Source organism: Pocillopora verrucosa, chromosome 4, assembly GCF_036669915.1.
Source record: "Pocillopora verrucosa isolate sample1 chromosome 4, ASM3666991v2, whole genome shotgun sequence".
In the NCBI taxonomy this organism is placed as follows: Eukaryota; Metazoa; Cnidaria; class Anthozoa; order Scleractinia; family Pocilloporidae; genus Pocillopora; species Pocillopora verrucosa.
This window is the reverse complement of record NC_089315.1, coordinates 21,049,433-21,070,966: the sequence shown is the minus strand read 5'-3', so window position 1 is coordinate 21,070,966 and position 21,534 is coordinate 21,049,433. Positions and strand designations below refer to the sequence as shown.

At 36.5% G+C, this 21,534-nt stretch overlaps 3 protein-coding genes across 5 annotated transcripts in view; 1 reads left to right on the top strand and 2 right to left on the bottom strand.

Annotated features, from left to right (window-relative positions):
* Positions 1 to 1,577: 1,577 nt before the first annotated feature.
* On the bottom strand, positions 1,578 to 8,317 carry LOC131773143 (neuronal acetylcholine receptor subunit alpha-7). Of its 2 annotated transcripts, XM_059089120.2 has the most exons (6): positions 8,020 to 8,317; positions 7,326 to 7,471; positions 4,763 to 4,807; positions 4,319 to 4,428; positions 3,815 to 3,956; positions 1,578 to 3,444 (listed from the first exon to the last, which is right to left on the bottom strand). In XM_059089120.2, exons 1-6 carry the CDS (start codon positions 8,075 to 8,077, stop codon positions 2,464 to 2,466), a joined length of 1,482 nt encoding a protein of 493 aa, XP_058945103.1. In that variant the 5' UTR covers positions 8,078 to 8,317; the 3' UTR covers positions 1,578 to 2,463. The 2 variants fall into 2 exon arrangements, with proteins under 2 accessions (XP_058945103.1, XP_058945104.1); XM_059089121.2 differs by lacking the exon at positions 4,763 to 4,807.
* Positions 8,318 to 10,928: 2,611 nt separating this feature from the next.
* LOC131773089 (ubiquitin-associated protein 1-like) lies at positions 10,929 to 18,900 on the bottom strand. Its single transcript, XM_059089055.2, has 8 exons — positions 18,598 to 18,900; positions 18,260 to 18,330; positions 17,674 to 17,730; positions 16,410 to 17,375; positions 14,965 to 15,189; positions 13,956 to 14,057; positions 12,664 to 12,834; positions 10,929 to 12,048 (listed from the first exon to the last, which is right to left on the bottom strand). Exons 1-7 carry the CDS (start codon positions 18,635 to 18,637, stop codon positions 12,697 to 12,699), a joined length of 1,599 nt encoding a protein of 532 aa, XP_058945038.2. The 5' UTR covers positions 18,638 to 18,900; the 3' UTR covers positions 10,929 to 12,048; positions 12,664 to 12,696.
* LOC131773088 (coiled-coil domain-containing protein 87) overlaps positions 18,788 to 21,534 on the top strand; it is a 26,197-nt gene continuing 23,450 nt past the window's right edge. Inside the window, exons 1-6 of one of the 2 annotated variants that reach the window (XM_059089054.2) lie at positions 18,788 to 19,000; positions 19,251 to 19,320; positions 19,722 to 19,771; positions 20,027 to 20,140; positions 20,919 to 20,990; positions 21,253 to 21,281. In XM_059089054.2, coding sequence (XP_058945037.2) covers positions 19,263 to 19,320; positions 19,722 to 19,771; positions 20,027 to 20,140; positions 20,919 to 20,990; positions 21,253 to 21,281 — 323 coding nt within the window. In that variant the 5' untranslated portion in view covers positions 18,788 to 19,000; positions 19,251 to 19,262. Of the gene's footprint in view, positions 19,107 to 19,250; positions 19,321 to 19,721; positions 19,772 to 20,026; positions 20,141 to 20,918; positions 20,991 to 21,252; positions 21,282 to 21,534 lie in introns of both variants that reach the window. The other variant, XM_059089053.2, reaches the window with a different exon arrangement.

The window sequence follows — 21,534 nt, the reverse complement described above, 5'->3', positions numbered from 1 at the left end:
CAGATAGTTTTAACTAAAGTAATTGGTTGGCTTGATAAACAGGTGGCCTTCAAGTTGTATTTATCTTATCAGTAACGCTATTGGTTGGTTATTAACCTTTCCTCTTTTCTTAGGAAATTGAAAACATACAAATTGCTCTGCCAGTGGTTCATCTAATCATCTTTATTGCAATTATGTTTCCAATGAGAACTCCAGGAAAGAGCTGTGTTGATTGTTGCAGCATCTGGAATTTAATTTATTGCAGAACCTAGAATAATAGACTTTCTCATATCATCTTCTTCGTGAGTGTCATGACAGCTTAACACCGATAAAGAACCGAAGCTCATGCTAGTATCACTTAGTGTTGTAAAAGCGTCCTGAATGATGGAAATACTCTGATTTTTTTTACTGATGAATGTTGTAAACCACTGTGTTAGTGCTTTCATTACAAGTGAGGGCAAACCACGCGCTGAGCAACATGCTGAGCAGTGAAAAATAAAAAAAGAGTTTCAAACGCTTAAAATTAGAGCCAGTTTTGCCGAACCGAGACTGAAATAAGAACTTCATTCCCAAAGAAATCGGTCATGAGATCATAGTACTCTAGCTCTAATACGACCTGCAGTTATCAGACCGCTAAATTCAGATATCAAAATAAGCGTTTTGTATTTAACTATTTCTTGTTTACTATTAGCACCAAGAGAAATCCTGAACAAGGCACTTAAGCGTAGTCCCTAAGGGAATGCAGCGTTAAGCACGATCCGAGAACCTGTTCATAGTGACTATCAATGAAAACCTCCCGAAGCTTCCAAACCATGAAACTTTGTTTCAGAAAAGAAGAGAGGAAGTGGTGTGAAAGGGATCTGATGTTTGGTAGAAGGTCTTCCCAGTTGGGTTAACCGATTAGAAGGTTTCATGCTAATTTACAGCACTTTTAGACGTTTTCCGAAAAGAGTAAACAGAGAAAGCTTTTTACAGGATTATACAACGTCAAAACAGATTGCTTCCTTCACACTATATTCTGAAATCCTTTTAATTAACAAACGCTTATTCCCATGAAAAATTGGTTTCTGTGCCTGTGATGTTTGCCAAATTAGACATTTCAGAATGATGGTCTTGATTAGCTATGATGAACAAGAAATGAATAGATGGAATAGGTTTTTATTCGCTCTGACGAAGGGCAAACGCTTGAAACGGCAGCCTTAGAAACGCTTTACAGTGGACAATTTACACTATCAACTCATTTGATAAAGCCTAATTATTTTTTGATGAACAAGGTTCCAACGAAAACATTGGGGAACGTTTTCCCTGGCTATGTATAAGGAGTTCTTCGCTGTTGCTAGGATCAGGTAGTGTGGACCGCAATTAAGCCTTATAAGTCGAAATTGATTCTTTTAGTCCTACCGCTATGATTACGCGTTGACTCATTTTAAATAATAATTAATGGTATTTTCTCTTTCCATTTTATAGCGCAGTTCATGATAATTCCGTTGAAAAGATGACGTAACTATTGCTGGGGATAGAAGTCATTAAAACAAAAGAGAGAGAAAAACGTTTTTAGACGACTTTTTACTTGACGATCCGTTAATGGAAATCGTTCATATTGATATTTCTTATATAACTTTAAAGCCCCAAGCAAAGCTGGTTTATTTTTTTTATCATGCATTGGAAAATGAATGTTCAAACACTATTTTACAATGTGGGGTTTACATCAAAGTTGAAACAACCACGTCTCCGTATAATTATCTTTACTGGAGTTCAGAATGATCATGAATTGTTATCCGTGATAACGTTTTATTACCCATATTATTAAAGCCTTACTTGTTTTATTCCATGTTTATTACATTTGGTTTGTCCTGCAATGCAACATTTTGGAAGGACTACTTCATGGAAGAAAGCTCATATTTCCGCAGGGTCCAAGAGAGTGTTGTTGCTCAATAGCCTGTTGGTCATCAGTGCGTACCGCCAGAACAATAAAAAAACTGGCATTAAGAGTGACTTTATGTATGTTTTATTTTCATGCAGCTGTCACTTATGAATGACTCATCTCTTTTAATTATATTGCTATTTTCTGGCGGGGCATATTTTCTCTTTCCGCGTTTCATTCGATTGTTAAAACTATTCTTCCGTGTCATTGTTGTAGAATTTATCAATAGATTCTCGGTTTCTTCTCATTTAATCTTATTTAGATATTTTATCACCTTATCCAGGAATAGATAATCATTCTATAATATTTCTGGACAATCCGTATCATTTTTTTTTGGGGAAGCAAGTTCCATACGTCTACCATACCACACGTCATACCAGCTATTATTCCTAAATTCAATTCTCCTGGCGAGCTGCTGAGCGCGCATGGAATGGAACAATTGAACTACGCGGCGTAGGGATCGAGGTCTCCAGATATCCATTCACTACATACGAACCCTCTGTTAACATTTAAGCCCTTTTAAATGCGAACTTTCCCTTATTAACAAATATTAATCGATTCTAGCTGAGATTCTCACTCGGAGCCGAAAATAAAACACTGAGACAGTTGAATACAACTAGGAACAGAACAATCCACATGAACAATCTATTAAGTACCTTGGCAGCAAAGTGCCATTCTTCGACATGTCTTTCTTTCTCGTCGTCTTTCTTAGTCCTTTGTACAAGAACGTCCAAAGCTTCAGACTTTTTTGAAACTTGATTTGTTCGCCTCCGCAAATTTGGATTTCTATCGTCGAGTTTCTTTAGTTGGATTGATGTAGTCGATGCTGACCCGGGTGGCTGTGAATGGTTTGCGTCACTAAATGGATTTGTCGTAGCATTCTCTGCGTTTTCCTCGCTGTAAAGCCTCTCCCCAAGTGAGTGTCTCCTCATGCTGCGATTTTTAAAGAACCTTCTTGCCGGGAGGCACGATTCGTTTATATTGCTGTTTCTCTTCACCCGTAGTGCGTTTGCGCACCATTGACAAATAAAGAGTCGTACCCAGGCTGGCAGAGGGGTCGGTGCATGGTGGTGGAACGTGAGGACAACGCACGTGAAAACAATCGAGATGAAAACGTTAATCATTGTAATAGTGTAGTAACGTGAAATAAGAGGTACTACCTCCGACGTGGCTGGAAGCTCCTCGGCTAACAAAAGAAGTATTACAGTTAGCGACAGCAGTACCGTCACACCCACGTTCATCCTCTCGCCAGACTCCACGGGAAGGAAAAAACCCAAGATTGTTAAGGCTGACATGAGCACGCAAGGTGTTAAGAAATTCAGGATGTAATACATAGTTCGACGACGAATTACAACATTGTAGGTAATGAATGGATAAGGCTCTGGACAACACCGATATTTGGTAATGAACTTGGTTACAGGCATAGCGACTAGAACCCATTCGCCATTATCTGTGAAAGCCTCTATGTCACCTGGTCCAGTGTGGAATATGTCCAAACTCAGGCCGTGATATGACCAAGAGCCAAACTTGAGGATGCATTTCTAACAAGAAATTTGGAATATATTATTGTTAAAGTTTGTCGGTCCAAAGGTCTGATATTTGTCCATAAGCTCATGAATGCATTAGCTTGCATTTTTTTTTTAGCTTTCTTGGCATCGTTGTCCTTTTTAGGTTTCATGTGTCTGTTCAATTACAGACTAAGGATGAACATCAAAAGAAAAAACTAATCACAAGGTGCTAAGTACTGAGTTCACATCATGATAAGTCTTGGATGTACCTAGACAACCTAGGAGGTTCACCAAGCATCCAAGAAACTAGAGTCATTCAAACTCATCACCATATGCGGCTTCTCTATGAGAACAAAATTAAAGGCATTGATAACTCAATCGAGTTAGGCATATACCTACTCACCTGATCATCAAAGGGAAAATAAGTGACGTCAATAGTGCAGGAACTTTTAAATATTGTCGGATAGAACCAGCCTATGTTACCATTGGAATTTATTGTGAGACCATAATATTCCTCTTTTTCTTTGTCGTAATTGTCGTTTGCGCTATACACAGAATTGAAAAAAAAAATAGTTCGTTTCTGCAATCAATTGCCTTAATTCTCAACTTCCATAAATATATATAACTTGAGTGAGTGAGTTTGACAAATCTAAACGAAAATTTAAGTTACTCCCCGGTTGTTTTTAGAAAATTCAGAAATACGTCAATATAAAAAATATGAGTGTGATTTCGGTCATCCATTAAGATATTCTAGGTAAAATTATAGCATGCTTGCTTTTTACTTGCATCGCGCTAACTTCGTTTCACGACCTGTAATCCTTGTTCGATACTAGACAACACTGCCATTGAGTAGAACGACCATCCTCTGAAAGGTAATTATCAAATAAAACAAACTGACAACACTCACTTGTTGTACAGGGTGATATCTGGAAGCCAGACTTTCTTTGAAGAAGTGACAAAAGACTTAATTCCTCCATACGTAGAGCTGTTCCACTTTAATCTGAAGTCGCTCCAATACTGAAGAGAAAATGATACAAAAAGGAAACTGGTACATGAGACTTCACACATTTTTAAGCCAGTGGTTCGTTTCCAATTTTCCAAACAATCTCAAGAAGAACACATATCTTACATATTTCACACAATAAATATAACCATCCTGTTTGTCCAGTGAAAAAACAAAGAAAAATTAGTGATGCGGTTGCCTTGCCTCAAAGTAACGTCATATTGCTAACGGTTTTAATAAGCTAGGTAAAATATTTTCTCAAACATCACTAAGTTTTCAAGACGAATCGTATTTCCGTTTCATAAGCGTAGTGACTTTTCTATGTCGTGGACTGTAATTTATTCGTACCAGTCTCACCCACACAATGGTAGTCATGGTTTGCAATCTTTCATCCTGTAAGATATCAGAACACAAAAAAAATCATTTATAGAAGAAGGAAAGAAAAATTGTTTCCTCCCCTATGAATAATTCAATGTTTTAACAATCAAGACCTGATATTTTCATCCTGTGAAACGCTTTCAGGCAGTTAGAACATTTGTATTTGAACAGCGCAAAATTCTTCGTCAAAGCAAGGCGTGATATTATGAGGGAATATACAGAATACACAAATTTTAATTTCAACACAACACTTCTGCTGTTGATTGTACTGAGAGAGTGTCTAAGGTACGAACGCAACGCCAAAGTGTCTTCAGGTCTCCAGAAATCATGAGAACATCGTTACACAGATGTAATCCAAAAATAAGAAATTGCACATGAATCAAACTGATGAAAACTCCTGGGCTTGATATAAGGCATTAGCTACGTTAGAACTGATGTGAAGTTTTTCTTATCTTGAAGTTCGAACGTACGCGTAATGACTGATTTTAAATAAAATAGCTATAGAGCCCGGGGCTAGAGCACTCAAGTTTTGGGAAAGAGCACTTTAAACCTAGCTGAAACATTTGACCAACATCTGATTGCTTTTATCTGTGACGTACCTCCTAACATATCTTAGCTTTCATGCAATGAAATTTGATTAACACTAAAAGACAGCCTTTTCAGAAATTATCATGTCAGAGCAATGGACACCAGTAACAGACACTTCACATGCACGCTGTAAGTTGTAACGTTGAGAAGTGTTGTGAAAGCTGCTTCCAGTCACCTGTGTTTGAATTCTTTTTAAGTCAAATGAAAATGAGCAAAAACAGTGATTCTTGATTTTCTCGATTGCAAAGTTACTTAACCTCACATCTCAAAAACTTTTGTGCCAGTTGTTTTGAGCACCATATATGTCTTGTAAGCTAACTTTGATAACCTTTGAAAGTTTTATGAGGACAACTTTGCGACAGCTCAGTTTTTTAGCTCAGTAAAGACAATTATAACTAAGAAATATGCCAAAAACTGCCCAAACTGTATATTTTTTGCTGAGGCATTGTAGTCACGATATGAAAGAAATTAGCATTCAGATGAACCTTAATGGAGAATGGTCTCAAAAGGTAGTGTGAGTTCCCAAGAAATACCGACTTCATTCCCCTCCATCCCTAACCAGAAACTTTTCCGTGACGTCATTAGACTTTGTTACCGTAGAACATTTATAAGAACAGAATTTTTTTGGAAAACATTATAAGGTGTTTTACCATTTTCGACTAATTTCCTTGTATAGATGCCCCATTCTAAGGTGTCCAATTAAGTTCTCACCTAGGTTCCTGTTGCGGAGGTTGGGATGGATAAATTGCCTAAGACAAGTGCAGAGACAACATCTTTTCACACGGGCAAGAAATATGACATATCAGGAAAATTATGTGGACAAATCCCTTGAAACATGGGTTTTTTTTTTTGATTCCTTATAACGTTTTCCTCTCTGAAAAGAATAGCTTGTCTTAACAAATGACAATTCATCTGTGATTTTCTTCAGTATTGGGCTATACACTTCAATTCGATATTGATCACATCAGTTTCGCACAGGGGTATCTAAAAAAGTTTTGTATAAACGACTTGAACCATTTGCAAAGTCTGAAGATAAAACATGCCGCTATAAATGTTCATTACATCCATAAAACGACAAGACAGTCGCAGCTCTGTGTTACAAAGAAAAGGAGAAAATGTTCTCTTCCTTCGGTTTTTATTCATTACTCTTATCTCTACCAGTGACGGTTATATTAAATGCAGTATCTCATGCGCCATCCGTTCTTGTTTATCAACTGAACATCTGACAGAAATGGATGACCCACTTAGCCTTAAACTCAGTAAATATATAAATTTTCCATGAAAAAATATACAGCCAGCCAAGAATGTTCAACATGCAATGATTACTGAGAAATTTATAAGCGAAACACTTTACTTAAACGCCGCCAAGCTGAGCATCAGGAATACGCCAAAGTTCACCAACATACACTTTGAAATCAAGATTGGAAGTCCCACGGCCCAGCAGGTCTCATATGAGTAATTATCTTCAGGCTACTTTCCCAACAGCCACAGGACGTATGATAACTATGAATTATTAAAGCGTACTTGCACCGCAGTCATAAAACTGGCTGGGAAACAGTAAATGAGGCACAGACTATATTCTCTTTTGTTTTGTCCTTTGGGTCTTTGTCATGGTGTATTATTTTGGAACTGTGAAATTATGACCAGCTATCTCCCAAGAGCATTGTTTAAAACTGACGCTTTTTTCATCCCAATTTGTGAAGGAAGAAACTTTGCTCGATGTCCTCCCCGATTCGTGTAATTTAATTAAAATCTATCGGGCCACAAACATAAAATTAATGGTGCATTTCTTCTGAGATAAATGTACGCGACTAACGTCAGTTCTGTCTTAGAAACCTAATTTTAGCACCCCTGAAACCTCAACTAACATGTTAAAAGACATACACTAAGCCATACGGGTTTTGTAGATTAGGTTTGCGTAATTAAGGGACACTGAAAAACTTACCAAGTCAATGATTTGATTGAGAGCTATATCAAACTTTACTTTTACTGCAGTTGTCTTCTCTTTTTGTGGAATGATGTTTGTACTGTAGTTTGCGAATAAGTCGTTTTGGAGTCTTTCCAAGTCATCGTAATGTTGTTTGCTCCCATCTGCCAAGAAAAGGATAAGTATTTTACCAACAATCTGTAAATTCCGGATTATATAGGAATACCAGTCGCAAGTTATAAAAAATTAACACCGTACAATATTTTTGAAATAAAGTTAGATCACCCAACAATCAAGTGCTAACTTAATGTAACAGTGTCTTTCTTTTTTTTTTTTTTTTTTTTCACCTTGTCAAATTCCCGCTGGACAAAGATCTCAATAGCTTTCATCTACATAGTAAAATGGAACACCAGTAAATTTTGTCACCACATATAAATGGGTATTATTACAGTTCTTTTGGTCTCTGTAAGGCAGATAGGTCAGGGTTTGATTGCCTCTCGTTTTTCAGTTTTTATATGTAAAACAACCATAAACTTCACATTCGAATACCAAGACACAAAAGCTACATTTTACAGAAATTCTTTCACAAAAACATCGATACATTAGGGTTACAGATCTTTCAAACAGCTAAGCTAAACCGTATGTTTATGTGCTTATTTCACTGAAATGGAACATCGCAAACGCTTTAAAAAAATTAAAGTTACTGGCTTACCTACAAAATTAAGGCAAAACAGCAGGCATAGAAGGACTTTTTCCAAAGACCTGTGCATTCTTGAGAAACCGAGATCTCGACACAGATGATAAATACACAACAAGCGGTGAAAACGCAATATTTTATCAGCGTCGGTAAATGTCAATAAATGCAAAACTGATATCCGTTATTGGTTGTTTTCCAAGCAATTTCCAAGAACTTTCTTTTTGCCCAAGGGTTAATCAACTAAGAACAGTTTCCAAATTCTACGAGCCAAGAAGAATATATAAAGTGTTTATGTTGATTTTTGATAACATGATTCCCTTGCGAGAATTTACGTGTATTGTGGTCGTGTGACAGACGGTCCAACAATTAATTAATAATTGCATGGAAATTAACGAGCTAAACTAGCTTTCTGATTTAGTGAATTCTGTAAACAACATTTCACAGTCTTTATATGACAAGAAACCTAGATTTAGAGATAAATTCTTTGATACCTTTCTGCTGTTCCAGAAAGCTTCCTGTGTGCGTTTTGACAATAGCATAAAAAAATGAGGAAATTCTTTGCAAAAAAACATTCTTATGTTTCCATACACCTAAAATGACTATCAATTGTTTCTAGTAAATGAATTAATGTCGGTGAAATATAGAGGAAACCCGTGAGGCTATTTTGAAGGATTCTGATTTGCATTTATATCGCCAGCGGAATTTTACTTTACAACCAAGAATAAACGTGGAACTCATCGTTTCTGTTTCTCGAAAAGCCGCCAAAAAAGGAAAGTTGGAGTGAAAGACCATACATCTGACTCTTCACTGCTTCCTCTTTCCCTCCAATTATTTTAGCCAAATGATGGAAAATATAATGCCGCTGACGAACTTTGCTTCTTCTCCGGATTAAAAAGCTTAAGTTATTATTGTTGAACTACACCGCCAGTGTACCGTACCTATTCTTTAGCTTTTTGTTTTATAAACTCTTTCTCAAACAAGGCACTGTTTTAAAGTTTATGTCAAAAGAGTTGAAATGAACCTTCTAATTGGCCTCTGAGATCCAAGAATCTTTCATACCATGAGACAAAAACATAATTTTATCTTTGGTAGTATTTTCTCCCGCTATGTCTGATCATTTTCCGCGGAAGGGCTTAGCGTTTCACTTAGGTGTTTATTTTGACTGAAAGCCTTTCGTCGTAATGGAATAGATGTTTGTATTCAATAGATTTGATCGTCCAAATTGAACTATTTTGAACGGTTGCTTTGTGTCATTCAGTCATTTCAGTGAGCTTACTATTTTGACTCTTCCGGTACTGTTATCCTAAAAGAGCTTCCAAAATATTGTTTATCGATCAGGAACATCTATTACTGACAAACGCACATTTTGGGGAAAATCGAAGTTTTACGAGTCCCTTGTCGTTGTTCGACGAGGTGTTGGCGAAATAGTGACACATTCCCTGATAAGTAATAATTACAATTGATCCTTCTTTTTAGGATTTTCAACCCAAGTTTTGAGGGCTTCACAAGTTGATTAATAAATATATGGTGGCGATAAACAGTCAACACAGAGTTGCACGCCATGAGGTTTTAGAGGAGAAACATCATCTATACATCCAATTGTTTGGGGTAGACCACTACTCTTTGACCTCCTGGCTTTGATCTCCTATTAAGTTCGGTGCTGAGGTTGGAAACTTTTCATTTCCCCCACATGATCGTCGAAAATTGTTCTTCCTTTACTTAGAGAGATATAAACCTCAGCCGGGGGGTGCCGGAGATTGATACATCCAGAGCCCGACTGAAAGAGTTCAGTCAACTAGGCTTTCATTAGTGAGTGAAACTGAATCCTTTCCGCCTAAAAATTGAAACTGACCTAAACTCGTTAAAGTATTCATGATATAGTAATACCAATTTTTAATACTCTTAAAAGATCAATCCCACAAATCGTCAAATTCATTGTAAATTGATATGGTGCTTACAGTGTTTATACGGAAATTTATCAGTTTGGAAAGTACGTTTTACTTGTTATTCAAAGAACAATTTTGTCATAAATATCTGAACAAATTCTTACAGATAATGTATATAGAGAAAAATATATATGTACAAATATGCATTTTTCATTTTTCTTTTCAAAACCTTTAACTTGACATTGGAGGTTAGTGTGTCGTAATCCTCCATCATCAATTCATTCCTTGCTTTGCAATGCTCTTTACTTCCACAAGAAAACGATACAATGACTGACATCTGAATTATATAAAAAACAGTTTGAGAAGAAGTGTTTAGTGGATACAACACGTTTCAGCCAAGCTAAGCTTTAATTACCTAGATTGCTACACCCTGATGAACAGGCACAAGACTCACCCTTCGAGTTGTACTCCTCTTTTTTTCAAGGATCGATTGGAATCAACCTAACGAATTCTGTTAAGCCATAATTTTGGAACATACGAGCATTAAGAGGAAGTAATAGTTGCTGACAACATTTTCCAAATCCCCGGCGAAGATTTTCGTCCATAATCAGCAACTCCAATTACCCCCAAGCTCACTCTACTTTGGGAATAAGTGGATCTCGGTGTACTGTTAAATTCCCCTCGTCTTTTATTTAGGGTAGTCAATTTTAATCTGAAGTCTTGAAAGATTAGCTTCGATGGAGAATGAAGGGAAAGAAACACTGCACTGCTATTTTTAAGCGCGGACTTTATTTTTACACTCAAAGTACTGCGTTTATCATACTCCTGTAACCGTTGCATTCACTCGTCGGCCTGAACGGAAGCATCTTAAGACAAATATATCAGTAGGATATGAAATTCCTATCTTACAGTAAATTTATTTCATATATTCAGTAAGGACACGATCGAAACCATCTGCCATGATCGCCAAAGCGTAGAGACTTGCGGTAGGCCGCTGTCAACGTCGCCACCAAACGCCGCCAGTTAGGATACGGAAAATAACGCTTCATTACTCCCATCTTTTATTACACTTTGTTCCTTTTTTAATTCCGTAACCATAAATTCTAATTTGAGGAACTTTTTTTAGGAAAAAGGGTGAACACATTGAACTAAACGCCTTCTGAGCAAGTTTTACGACTACACCCTTTGCATTGTTCATTATTTGTAAATAAAAAGTGAATCATCTACACTAGGAAAAAATAAAACCACTGTAATTATTAGGTTATTAGTTATTATTTACTTATATATTCTTCTCGATCTTTTAACATACAAAACTTAACGTAAGAGAGAGAATTTAAGTAAAAGCTGCAATTAGTGTGAATGGATGGGGAGCAGTCCCCAACCTGCAACGCTCATACTTGCTTTGCTTTCCTGTTCACAATAAGCGTCTTCGTAAGCATTAAATAACACAGGCACTTATAAAAACTGTCACCAGATTATTGGTACTTGTTGTTGTGAGCCATTACAGAAAAAAATTATAAACAATCCTGGTGATGTGTCCCATTGGTTAATATAAAATTTAGTAGCTCAAACCAACCAACAAACATGTCAAAAATTTCCAAACAGCTTTTAGGCTGGAATCAAATTGACATAAGCAACAACACTTCAGGACTGTTTACATGAAAACGAAGTCTACCTTAACTCACAGTTCTACAAAATGAGTGGACCTTGATATTTCTACATATGTGCACTGTGTTGAGAAAATTAATATTTTTCTATCGTTAGCTATAGGCCATCTTGACACTGTTCACACAAATCAATGATTAAATAGTTGTCAACTGTTTAATTCGAAGATAGTTAGAATGCAGTTTTATTCCAATCTATGTTTCGACATTGATCGAAAAGGCACGATTCTACGATTATATCAAAACCAACTTTAATGCCTGACAACATGCCTGACAATCACAACCAACAGCATTTACATATTTTACCGCTATAACGATCCACTTTTGAAAGATTCGCATAAATTTAATTGATCTGGCATACGTCACTAATTCCAAGAGACAACAGGGTCATTGGTTTTCAGTATTCAGTATTAAGAGTTAGTTCTTAAAGAATTTAGCTATTGCAGGGGTGTTCCTCCTCAGCTATAGTCTGTTGACCACTCCTGCAAGGGAACCTTAAAGGAAAAAAACCTCATATGTTACTATTGCCTTCAACTAGGAGAAAATATACAATAATATTGTATTTGAATGTTTATCAATCACCTGACAGATGGACAGGCTAGTGATAATGTGTATTACAGGCTTCGTGAATCAACACATGATTTGCTAATTTGTCATTAATCAGTCAAGCAATAGTCAACCAACTAACAGTTGGGTTTTTTACTTAGCCAAGACCATGGCTGGACACTGCAACAATTCTTCAGTTGAGTGACAGTCAGCCATCAGCCAATTATAAGCTAACCATTGGCCAAATGAGAACCAACAAAGCAATCAGGGCTTGGTTGTTTGAAGGGTGGATAACTCTATCCACTGGGTAAATCCCTATCCAGTGGATAGCACAGAAGCTTTTGCTGACACTTTCCAGCGGGAAAGCAATTTATCTGTTGGACAGCATTACCTTCCTTTTAAAGAATTGGGCCACAGCTTTTGTCCTTTGCTTTCATAATTATTGCAAAATCAGACATAAAGTGAATAACTATATGTATTGAGATTATACTGTACAAAACTGAACACAACAGTCAACGCTGCATTAAATTTTAAATAAAACTAATAATTGACTCATATCTTACATCAAACTTGACTTTCAGTGAAATTGTTTCCTGTTATGTGGACCCAAGACTACAAAGATATTCCAAAGCTTTTTCTTCATCATTATTAGCAGCTTGCAGGCAGTTCAGTATGTTATCTTCCTTAAAGCCAAAGTCTTTATATTTCTTCACCAGTTCAAGAAATTCAGCTGCCTGCAAGCATAAAGGAGTTTGATTGCCAAGTAAGTAGTTACATGAACACATGATTACCAAGAAAGAATGTTTTGTCTATAATTTTTAACCTCAAGGTCTTAATCTCCTGAAAAAATATGTGAATCCAATCTTCTGCCCCATGCACATGAATAAAAGGAGGAGAGGACTTAAAGCCTTTTCAACCCTCAGCAAAGGGTGTATTTTTCATGATTGAACCTCTTTCTCTACATGTGCCCATAACTGGAGACCACATGTACAATGTACATGAGTTAAAACATGTGTTGGTATACCACCAGCCCACAAAACTTTTGCGTGATTCTTACACTTGCAAAACAAAACCTTTGTCTTCTGCAAGTTCATACCTGACAGCTATTTTCACTCCCTTAGAAGAAAAACTCAAGCTACCACAGCCCTAATTCAAAAACTGCTTAAAATGTGTAGTGTAACCAGTGTGTATATATGAATTAGACCATAGAAGATTAGTCTATGCAAATTACTATTCATAAGCTTAAACCTTTGGTAATGAAAGGAAGGTCATTGGAGACTGTTTTTATTAACTCCCAAAGACAACTATGGTATGTAGTCAGAACATGTTTGAAATATTTGGAACATTCTTGGAACATTTTCAGATATGATCAAGTTCTCTTAACTCTTTAAGTCCCACTAGTGACATAGACAAAATTTCTTCTCATACATCAGTACAATATCAAGCAGACAAGTAATGAGAATAAAGAAAAATGTTAATTAGGGGATTATTGATTGATCCAATTCCAAATTCTCCAAACTAACATCACACGAATTAAATGGCAGACAGTAAAGAGAATTATTAATGAAATCTTGGGAGTTAAAGGGTTAAACATTTCTAGCAATCTGAGGAGAATCTCACACATTCAACTCAGACAAAAGCTGGCATGTATTTTTGGATTGAAAATCACCCTGTCATCTTAAACAGGGCTTGACTTGTACATCAGCACAAGGCAAAATTCTGACCAACACTCAAGGTGGCTTATGTATAAGTTGAAAACTAATCCTTCCTCAGCTGGTATAAGCTATTCACACAATACCTTTGTTCACCTGTAATACTAGTAAAAGACAGAGTGCAAACTGTACACTTTGAGTACCTTGGCTTTCTCATTGTTATTATATATGAGGGCAACTTCAACAGTGTCTGGAGGATATTTCTTTTCAATCAAATCATTTACAGCCAATAGGAATTCCATGACCTGTAAATTCAACAGTGGAATGTTAAAACTGACAATTCATCCCCAGTTTTGGATTAACATACAATCTACTTAACCAGGAATTAGCATTTTTGGCAATTTGTTTGGAACCTGGAACTTTTATTTTTATCCTTTCAATTACAATATAATAAGTGCTAATTGTGCCCATGATTCATGGTTAAAAAGGAGAAATATGGAGAGTTTATTACAGAAAGTATATGATTTTCCCTGCCATAAAAGTGCAATTATAAAAGTTTACTTCTTACCACACTTTAAGATTACAAAGAATAACCTATCCAATAATAATAATAAAAAAAACTCAAATGTATCAAATTTGACTATTGACCCGGCCATTTTGAAAACAACTCGGAACCCTAGCTAGTCCTTTTTTTGTAGCTCCACAAAGTTTGAAGTGATCATCAAGAGATGGATAAAAGAGACGTGGAGCTTATCGCCTCCTGGTAAACTGCCTTGCTAAGTAAACTGGTTGCTAAGTGAGACTCTCAATGCCAGCATACATGTGCATAATCAAATTTTTACCATGTTTTTCAATTTCATAAGTTCAAGATACTTCTTAATGGCAGAGGTGAAAGTTAAAACTTTATAATTTAAATAATGCCTCTATCCATGTTCTGTTCTTTCTCTTTGTCTGGGCAAATCTCAAAAAGAAGAAGTCATTCCTACAACTTTAAGACAAACATAGAAAACTATGAAAAACTATGTGCATGTATTTTAACTTAAAACCCTCCCTGCTGCACAGGTTCAAATGCTCTTGGTGACACAGGATTAAATTCTCTTGGTATCCTGGCCCCTTCAATTGTTATCAAAGTAACTACTCTCCTGGCCTGGTATACATGGTGAAAAACAGAGGTAACACCATGGCCAAGGAAAAGGTGCTTGAACACATTACCTCACTGTCTTTCATCCCTAGTCTCTGCACAGCCCTACTAACACGTGCCTGAGGGAAACCCATGCTTGCAATATTTTTGACAAATGCTTTTTCTGACTCTTCTAAAACAGGCCATGGATCTGGTAAAGAGGACCTATCTTCACAAACTTTACCAATCCTTTGCCCTTGATCTAGCTTTCCAATTGGAGGCAATGGAGAAGGATAATGCCCACACACTCCAGGATTCTATACAAAAAAAATTACACTTCATGTGAGATACTGAAGGTTATTGAATGTATCAAAAAAATCAATGTCTGCTTGTGATGTTTTGGAATTATTACAAATTGAAAGAGCCTTATACAACAACCACGTGTGCAGATAATGTAAAAGATAACAAATGAATTGTAAAACAACAGTTTGTATTTAAGTTGATGACTGGCAATAGCCAAAACAAAATCTACATCTAGTATCCAGAGTAATCAATGATTTTTGCAATTTCTCTGAGTTACAAATTCATGCTAAAATGTTCAAGTACAAAATTGTGTTTTTCCCATCACTTCTTAGGAAACATTTTCCATTAAAAGAAGTAAAACAACATTAAGCTAAAGGTCTTAGCCTTAAACATGGAACTGACTGGACTGGAAGTGAGTGGGAATAATTTGTTTTATTGTCTTTGAAAAGCCTCTGTGAGGAAAGTCTAAAAAGTACTGCATGTATCTACATTGCACAGGTTGTATATATGCAATGTGTACTTTCCATCCTCAAAGGAAACATGTCTAATAAAATCAACTGTTATTCTTTATTGTAGTACAAGGCTGTTTAATGTTGCTTTGTGAGCCTACAGCCTCCCTTCCTCTCACAGGCCTTTCTCCTGAGAGCTTTATGAGTTTAGTTAAGATCTATGTGTCTTTATCCTTAGGTCCTTTCACTTCAAAAACTTGGATGTATTCATGTTGGACTATTAGAGTAACCAAGCAATTCCTTGAGAGTAGCTACAGCTAACAGTATGATGAATAAACTCTCCAATTTGTGTGGCAAGCCTATATTTCAAGGACTCATTTTGATGAGTGTATGGTAAGCCTACAAGGGGCTTGATGATAAACAATGGGGAAGTGACGCTGATTGCTGTTTATTCAATGAACCTGCTAATAAGAGTAACTTTATTAAGAATGTTATTTTTTCAAATGATTAAAGGGGTAAGTCTCTAAAGAAACTCTGGTGATGCATTGAAGGGAGGTATGACAAGAAAAATTGTTTTTATCAACTGAGTTGATAAATGTAACTTGGCCAATGTACAGAGTTTCTACGGCTGATTTTTCAAGCTTTATTCCCATGTAGGAGAAAATGGTGAATATTTCACTCTGATGTAGGGCTGATGCTTGAAATTTCTGCTTTAGAAACTCTTAACAGTGGCAACTTTTCATTATCTACTCGGTCAACAAAACCAAATTATTAAGGTTACTCACTTGAAGTTCAGGGGATTCTGGGACTTTCCACTCTGGTTCCCTTAAACTAGAAACAGTTGAGGGAGGGCTGTTCTGTCTGAATTGTGTTCTAGCATCTTGACCTATTGCAATTGCTTGTTGCCCTTGCAATGGAGGAGTTTTTGGAAAACTATAAATTCCACCCTGGAATGAATCTCTACTCTCATTAGCATGTGTTGAAATTTGAGAATGGGTTTGTCCTTGCAGTTGTTGAGAACCTGCTGAGGAAAAACTGTGCCCAATTGGGGGTAACACTGCCCCCCTGGAGATTGGCCTGTTCTCAGGAAAAAGTCTTGTGTTACAAGAAGAAGTAGTGGTGACTGAGTCACTATTTACAGCCGAAACTTGATGAGTACTTGAAGACGTCTTTGAATCTCCGAAGTCAACTAGCAATGCACCCGCTTCGTTGACATTGGTTGAGGTTATTGCATCTGAAAGTTTAGTGACAGGTGAAGGTTTATTGAAAGAATTTGTTCCCGTAATATCAATTAGTGAGTTATGAGAAGGAGAAACACTGACGGTAGTAGCTGAAGTACTTGTAGAGGTATTTAGTTTATTATCAGCATGAGAGCTGGATGGATTTTCCAAAGAGGTAGCTGGCCTTATCATGTCAGGTTGAAGAACATTTTTTAGTTCATCCATATCATTTATTGTTTGCAATTCCACAAGTTCAAATGGTGTTGATGTGTCACCCTCAAAATCTGCCAAGTCAAATGAATTTTTTCCTTTTCCCCCAAAGCTATCACTTTTTTTATGTCCTAATCCAGGAGCAACCACAGGTTGAAGAATTTCACTTCCGAAATTTGAAAAGACTACATTTTGACCAGGAGGAGCATCTGAAGAAGAACTTTCCAGATGAGCTTCAGGTGAGGATTGCACCTCTGTTTTTGTAGAGGCCTTTAAGGCATCTGCTTTAGAAATGACATCTTTTTCAAGACTGAAGTCATACTAAAAGAAAAAAAAAAGCAAAGAAAAATATGTATTAAGCAGAAACCAAAGAGATACAATACAGAAAACACTTCTTCTAGTTAATGTTTATGTATGAGTTTAACCTCTCCTCTTTTCCCTGCACAAAAACATAGTTTGTGTACACCTTCAGGTTTCCAACACATGCTCTATGAATACACAGGTCATTCTACTGCAGTTCACCAAAGAATTTGTCTGTAACTGTACGTAGGTTTCAATTGTAGGATATATTCTAACACATAACATCAGCAAAACTTCTTTATGTATCTTAACCACTTACTGTTAAGCTTAGGACAGCTGAGGGATCTCTTTGCTGCCATCCAACAGGTAATGTTACCTGAAGTTAAACCACACATTATAAATCAACTGAGATACTTGACATACTTTCACCAGTTGATTAGAGCATCTGGGTGATGTGTGCACATACCATTGTGCCATTTTAGATTTACACAACTTTTTGAGAGATATTTAACAAAGAATTTTTCCATAAAGATGAAGCCCCAGGGGATTGAAAGAATCCTCAAAAGCAATGCAAATCTTCAACTGCATCTCAGGTTCGCATAACTCCTGCGGACCACCTTTGTCTTTAAATGAGGCTAAACACGGAAAAAGTTTTCTAATGCTAAATCATAACTCAAACGAAGTAACATATATTAAAATTTCGTCTGTAATTGCTGCGTTTTATTTAGGATAACTAAACCTACCTTTCAGGACGATCGAAATGTACTTGAATGATCTGCTGATAATCACGGGTTCAAACCATTTCAAATCATGTAATGTTGATAGCTTGCTTACACGATTACCAGCCTTAAAGGCTGACGTAAGAAAAAGGAAATATATCGAGAGGTAACAGCAACCCTATTTACCTTTTTCGGTGGTCTGAACTTCTCTCCAATTTTGACCTCGACTCCTTGCAAAGAGTGAAATTCTGCATGATCTAAAGATGAGTTTATTGCAGGAGTTAATGTTCAATAGCATCATTCTTTGATGCTCATATGTCTAAAAAATACCATGTAAAATTCAATTTTAGAAGGAACTCTACAAGTATATGGTAGATCTTAGGGTAGAACGGCAAGCATTTTTCTAAAATTGACGCCTATTTCTATACTGTTGCACAAGGTCGAAAACAGAACATCACAAATTTACTGTTGTCTTTCGAATTCTTTGCGAGGACATTCAAAGGGAGAACAAAAAAAATACATACGACTTCCACTTTTGCGAAATGTCTTTTGAAAAGAAGTCATCGTGGGCACAAGTCCAACAAATCGTGAAAAGAGAGAATTGCTGCCTCAGCCGATGTTGTCCTCCATTATAACCTTTTAGAGATATGATGTCATTGCGCCTGCGTTGTTTTGCGTCCGGAAAGTGTAAATACTTAGGGAAATTCTATTCAAAGCTGAGTTCTGAAACCACGGAGCAGCATCCTTGTATTCTGTACCTTTTATACCATCGAATAATAATGATACTCTCCAGCTGTTTCTTCTCTTGTCAGGCGCACCAGTGTCTACTTCAGCAATGCTGTAGGTGACGATATATTAGAACTCCACTCTACCCTCCTCAGGTGAAACTCTCCCTATCAGCCCTACTACTCGTGTTGCCATAGTGAGGTATGATGCGCCATTTTGGAACTTTCTAAAATGGGTAAAAAGTCATAACATCAAAATGTCTAAAAAAGATAGACTCTATCAACTGGAGAGGCCACCATTCAGTTCCGTAAGTTTTAAATTTTGTTTAATGCATGTTATCATTCATACGTTTACAAGGCCCCTACCTCCTTTTAAAACGTTTTACTTAACTTGATACTAGTAGAGACAAGGTTGTTTAGCTTAGTTCCTTATATTGTGTTTCCATAAACAGAGGGAATTTCACATGAAGTTTACGAATCTTGTGGGACCTTTAAGTCTATTTGAACCAGAAGATGGAGCAGGTAGGGGACGGCTTTGTTTGAATGTGATTGCAGATACTTGTATGTCATACGTTTAGTTTACACAAACTAACGTTGCGTTTTTTTGCATTGTTTCATTTAAATTACATTGCTTTGAACGTTTGGCTTTGCAGTTTAAGTCAAGCAAAGAATGTTTCTCTCCACCTGGGAGATCTATCTGCTCTGGAAGGTGGATTTTCCGAGTCCTGGACATTGAAAATATTTTTCTTTCGTCTGTTCTTCTCTGTGTAAAAAAAACAAATGGTTATTACCGCCTCCCCCCCCCCTTTTACTTTTAAATTTTTAAGGAAAACCTTCGAGTATGTTTTGAAATAATTCTTGTGATAATCAGCTGTACACTGAAATTATATTAACTTTGTGATACCTTCTTTCATCTCTGAAAGATATTGGAAATGAGAATCCTGAAGTTGAAAGACCACTAACACCAATTGAGGTACATAACATAATGGATGTTTGTACAGTACAATTAACAGAGTTGGTATAGCACCTTGAATGTCTTCTGCACTCACTTGTATGTAATGTGTAGTAAATATGATGTGATGTAAACCTTGATCATTCAACAAGGATATTTTAACAGATACTATTTGAAAACAGGTGCTTTCTGAGGACAATTATTCTTGTTGATTGAAGGTTTGACTCAAGTTGAGTGAAACAAAGTTTGTAATCAGAGGTTTTTTTACATGGATAGGATGCAGTTAAATGGCCACCATCATCATTCAGTGCTTTGGCAAAACTAGTTCATCCCAGACTCACACCAAAGGAGGGAATTGCTGGACTGTCTGTTAGTGACCAGCACCAATTGGTATGTACACCAATTTGCTTATTTCTAATTTTCAAGTATGTGTGCATAGATTTGTAAAGGGAACAGGTATGCATCCCACTGATGTCCAGAGAGAATTTGTGCTTTTTAATGTCAAGACTAAGGATAATCACCCCTGGTCTGTGTATGCATTAATTAGACCATTACATGTAATATGTGGTCTCATGGGAAACTGTTGGTTTTGTTTTCCTTTCAATCTCCATCACTGTGTTTATTTTCTGGGATACAATACTTGTAGAGGTAAAGTTGCAGTTACCTAAGAAAGATGGTGTGAATGGGTTTGCAGCTACATGGTTGTGTAGGCAAATTTGGCTTTGAAAAATCCATGAACTGTGAATTTGTGTAAGAGTCAAAGCACCTTTGTGATTAAAAAAAGTAATCATCAATTTTGTTCTTAGAGAATTTTGATTTCATTACAAGCAAAAATACACCATGGCAACATTTTGCCTCAGTTGCAAAAATGCAGTATTCAACTTGATGTTTTGATCAATTTCTTGATTTAATTGATTGATAAGTCTTAGTTGGATATGGCTCTAAGAGAATGGGATAGAGAGAGAAAAAATGGCATCAAAGTCGCAAGTTTAATTTTTCAATATACCAGTACGAACCTTGCTAAATACTATTTTGTGGATACTTCTATTTATCCCATGAAAAGTTTTTTATATTTTGGTGAGTATATAAACCAGATTTTTTGACAACTCTCTACCGCCAATGGTTACACCATGTAAGATGCTCATTGCACATGTACATTTTCCTTTAGATTGGAATACTCATGAATGAATTAAACAGCATCTGGCAAGATGTACAAAGAGGCCCTCCAGATCCATTCTTGGTATTGCTAATCAATACAGATAATTTGATTTTGTTTTTCATTGAAAGTATTATCCTTGAACACTATAATGCATGAAAACAAAATTGACAAATCGATCAATGAGCCTTTAATGCACATGTACATTCATGTATAATAAAGTTTTGTTAAAGTGAACAAATGCCATGTCACAAGGCTGTTGAAAAAATTTCGATTCAAACAAGGTATTATTTAAAAATTATATATGTTTTTATTCTCACTTGGCTTTTCCCCTTTTGGTTATTAGACAGGACAACAGAACAGAGAATTGCAGAGGTAAAAAAATAGCCTACTGCTGTAATATGAGCATTTCCTTTCATGCAAGAAATTTTGAGTTCTTGAGTAATGGAAGCCAGCAAGAGGTCTGGTAGAGCTCATTGTTAGTGCCAGAACTAAGGCACACCTCACCTTGACTCATCTCAAATCTTCCTGCAGGCAGGGAAATGCTCGCCCTGCAGCAGTATAATAATGAGTGCTGGCACCTGTCAGTCAAGTGCATGAAGGAGGTTGATACATTGGCCGATACTCG

What these genes read in the sequence shown, in the direction of transcription:
- LOC131773143 (XM_059089120.2), bottom strand. Translation starts at nt 8,077, where the DNA reads ATGCACAGGTCTTTGGAAAAAGTCCTTCTATGCCTGCTGTTTTGCCTT. An exon ending in TCAATCAAATCATTGACTTG is followed by an intron (nt 4,808 to 7,325) that starts GTAAGTTTTTCA and finishes GATATCTTACAG; the next exon opens with GATGAAAGATTGCAAACCAT. An exon ending in CCATTGTGTGGGTGAGACTG is followed by an intron (nt 4,429 to 4,762) that starts GTACGAATAAAT and finishes TTTTCTCTTCAG; the next exon opens with TATTGGAGCGACTTCAGATT.
- LOC131773089 (XM_059089055.2), bottom strand. Translation starts at nt 18,637, where the DNA reads ATGACTTCTTTTCAAAAGACATTTCGCAAAAGTGGAAGTC. An exon ending in CAGCTGTCCTAAGCTTAACA is followed by an intron (nt 17,376 to 17,673) that starts GTAAGTGGTTAA and finishes TTTTTCTTTTAG; the next exon opens with TATGACTTCAGTCTTGAAAA. An exon ending in ATAACAATGAGAAAGCCAAG is followed by an intron (nt 12,835 to 13,955) that starts GTACTCAAAGTG and finishes TTATGCTTGCAG; the next exon opens with GCAGCTGAATTTCTTGAACT.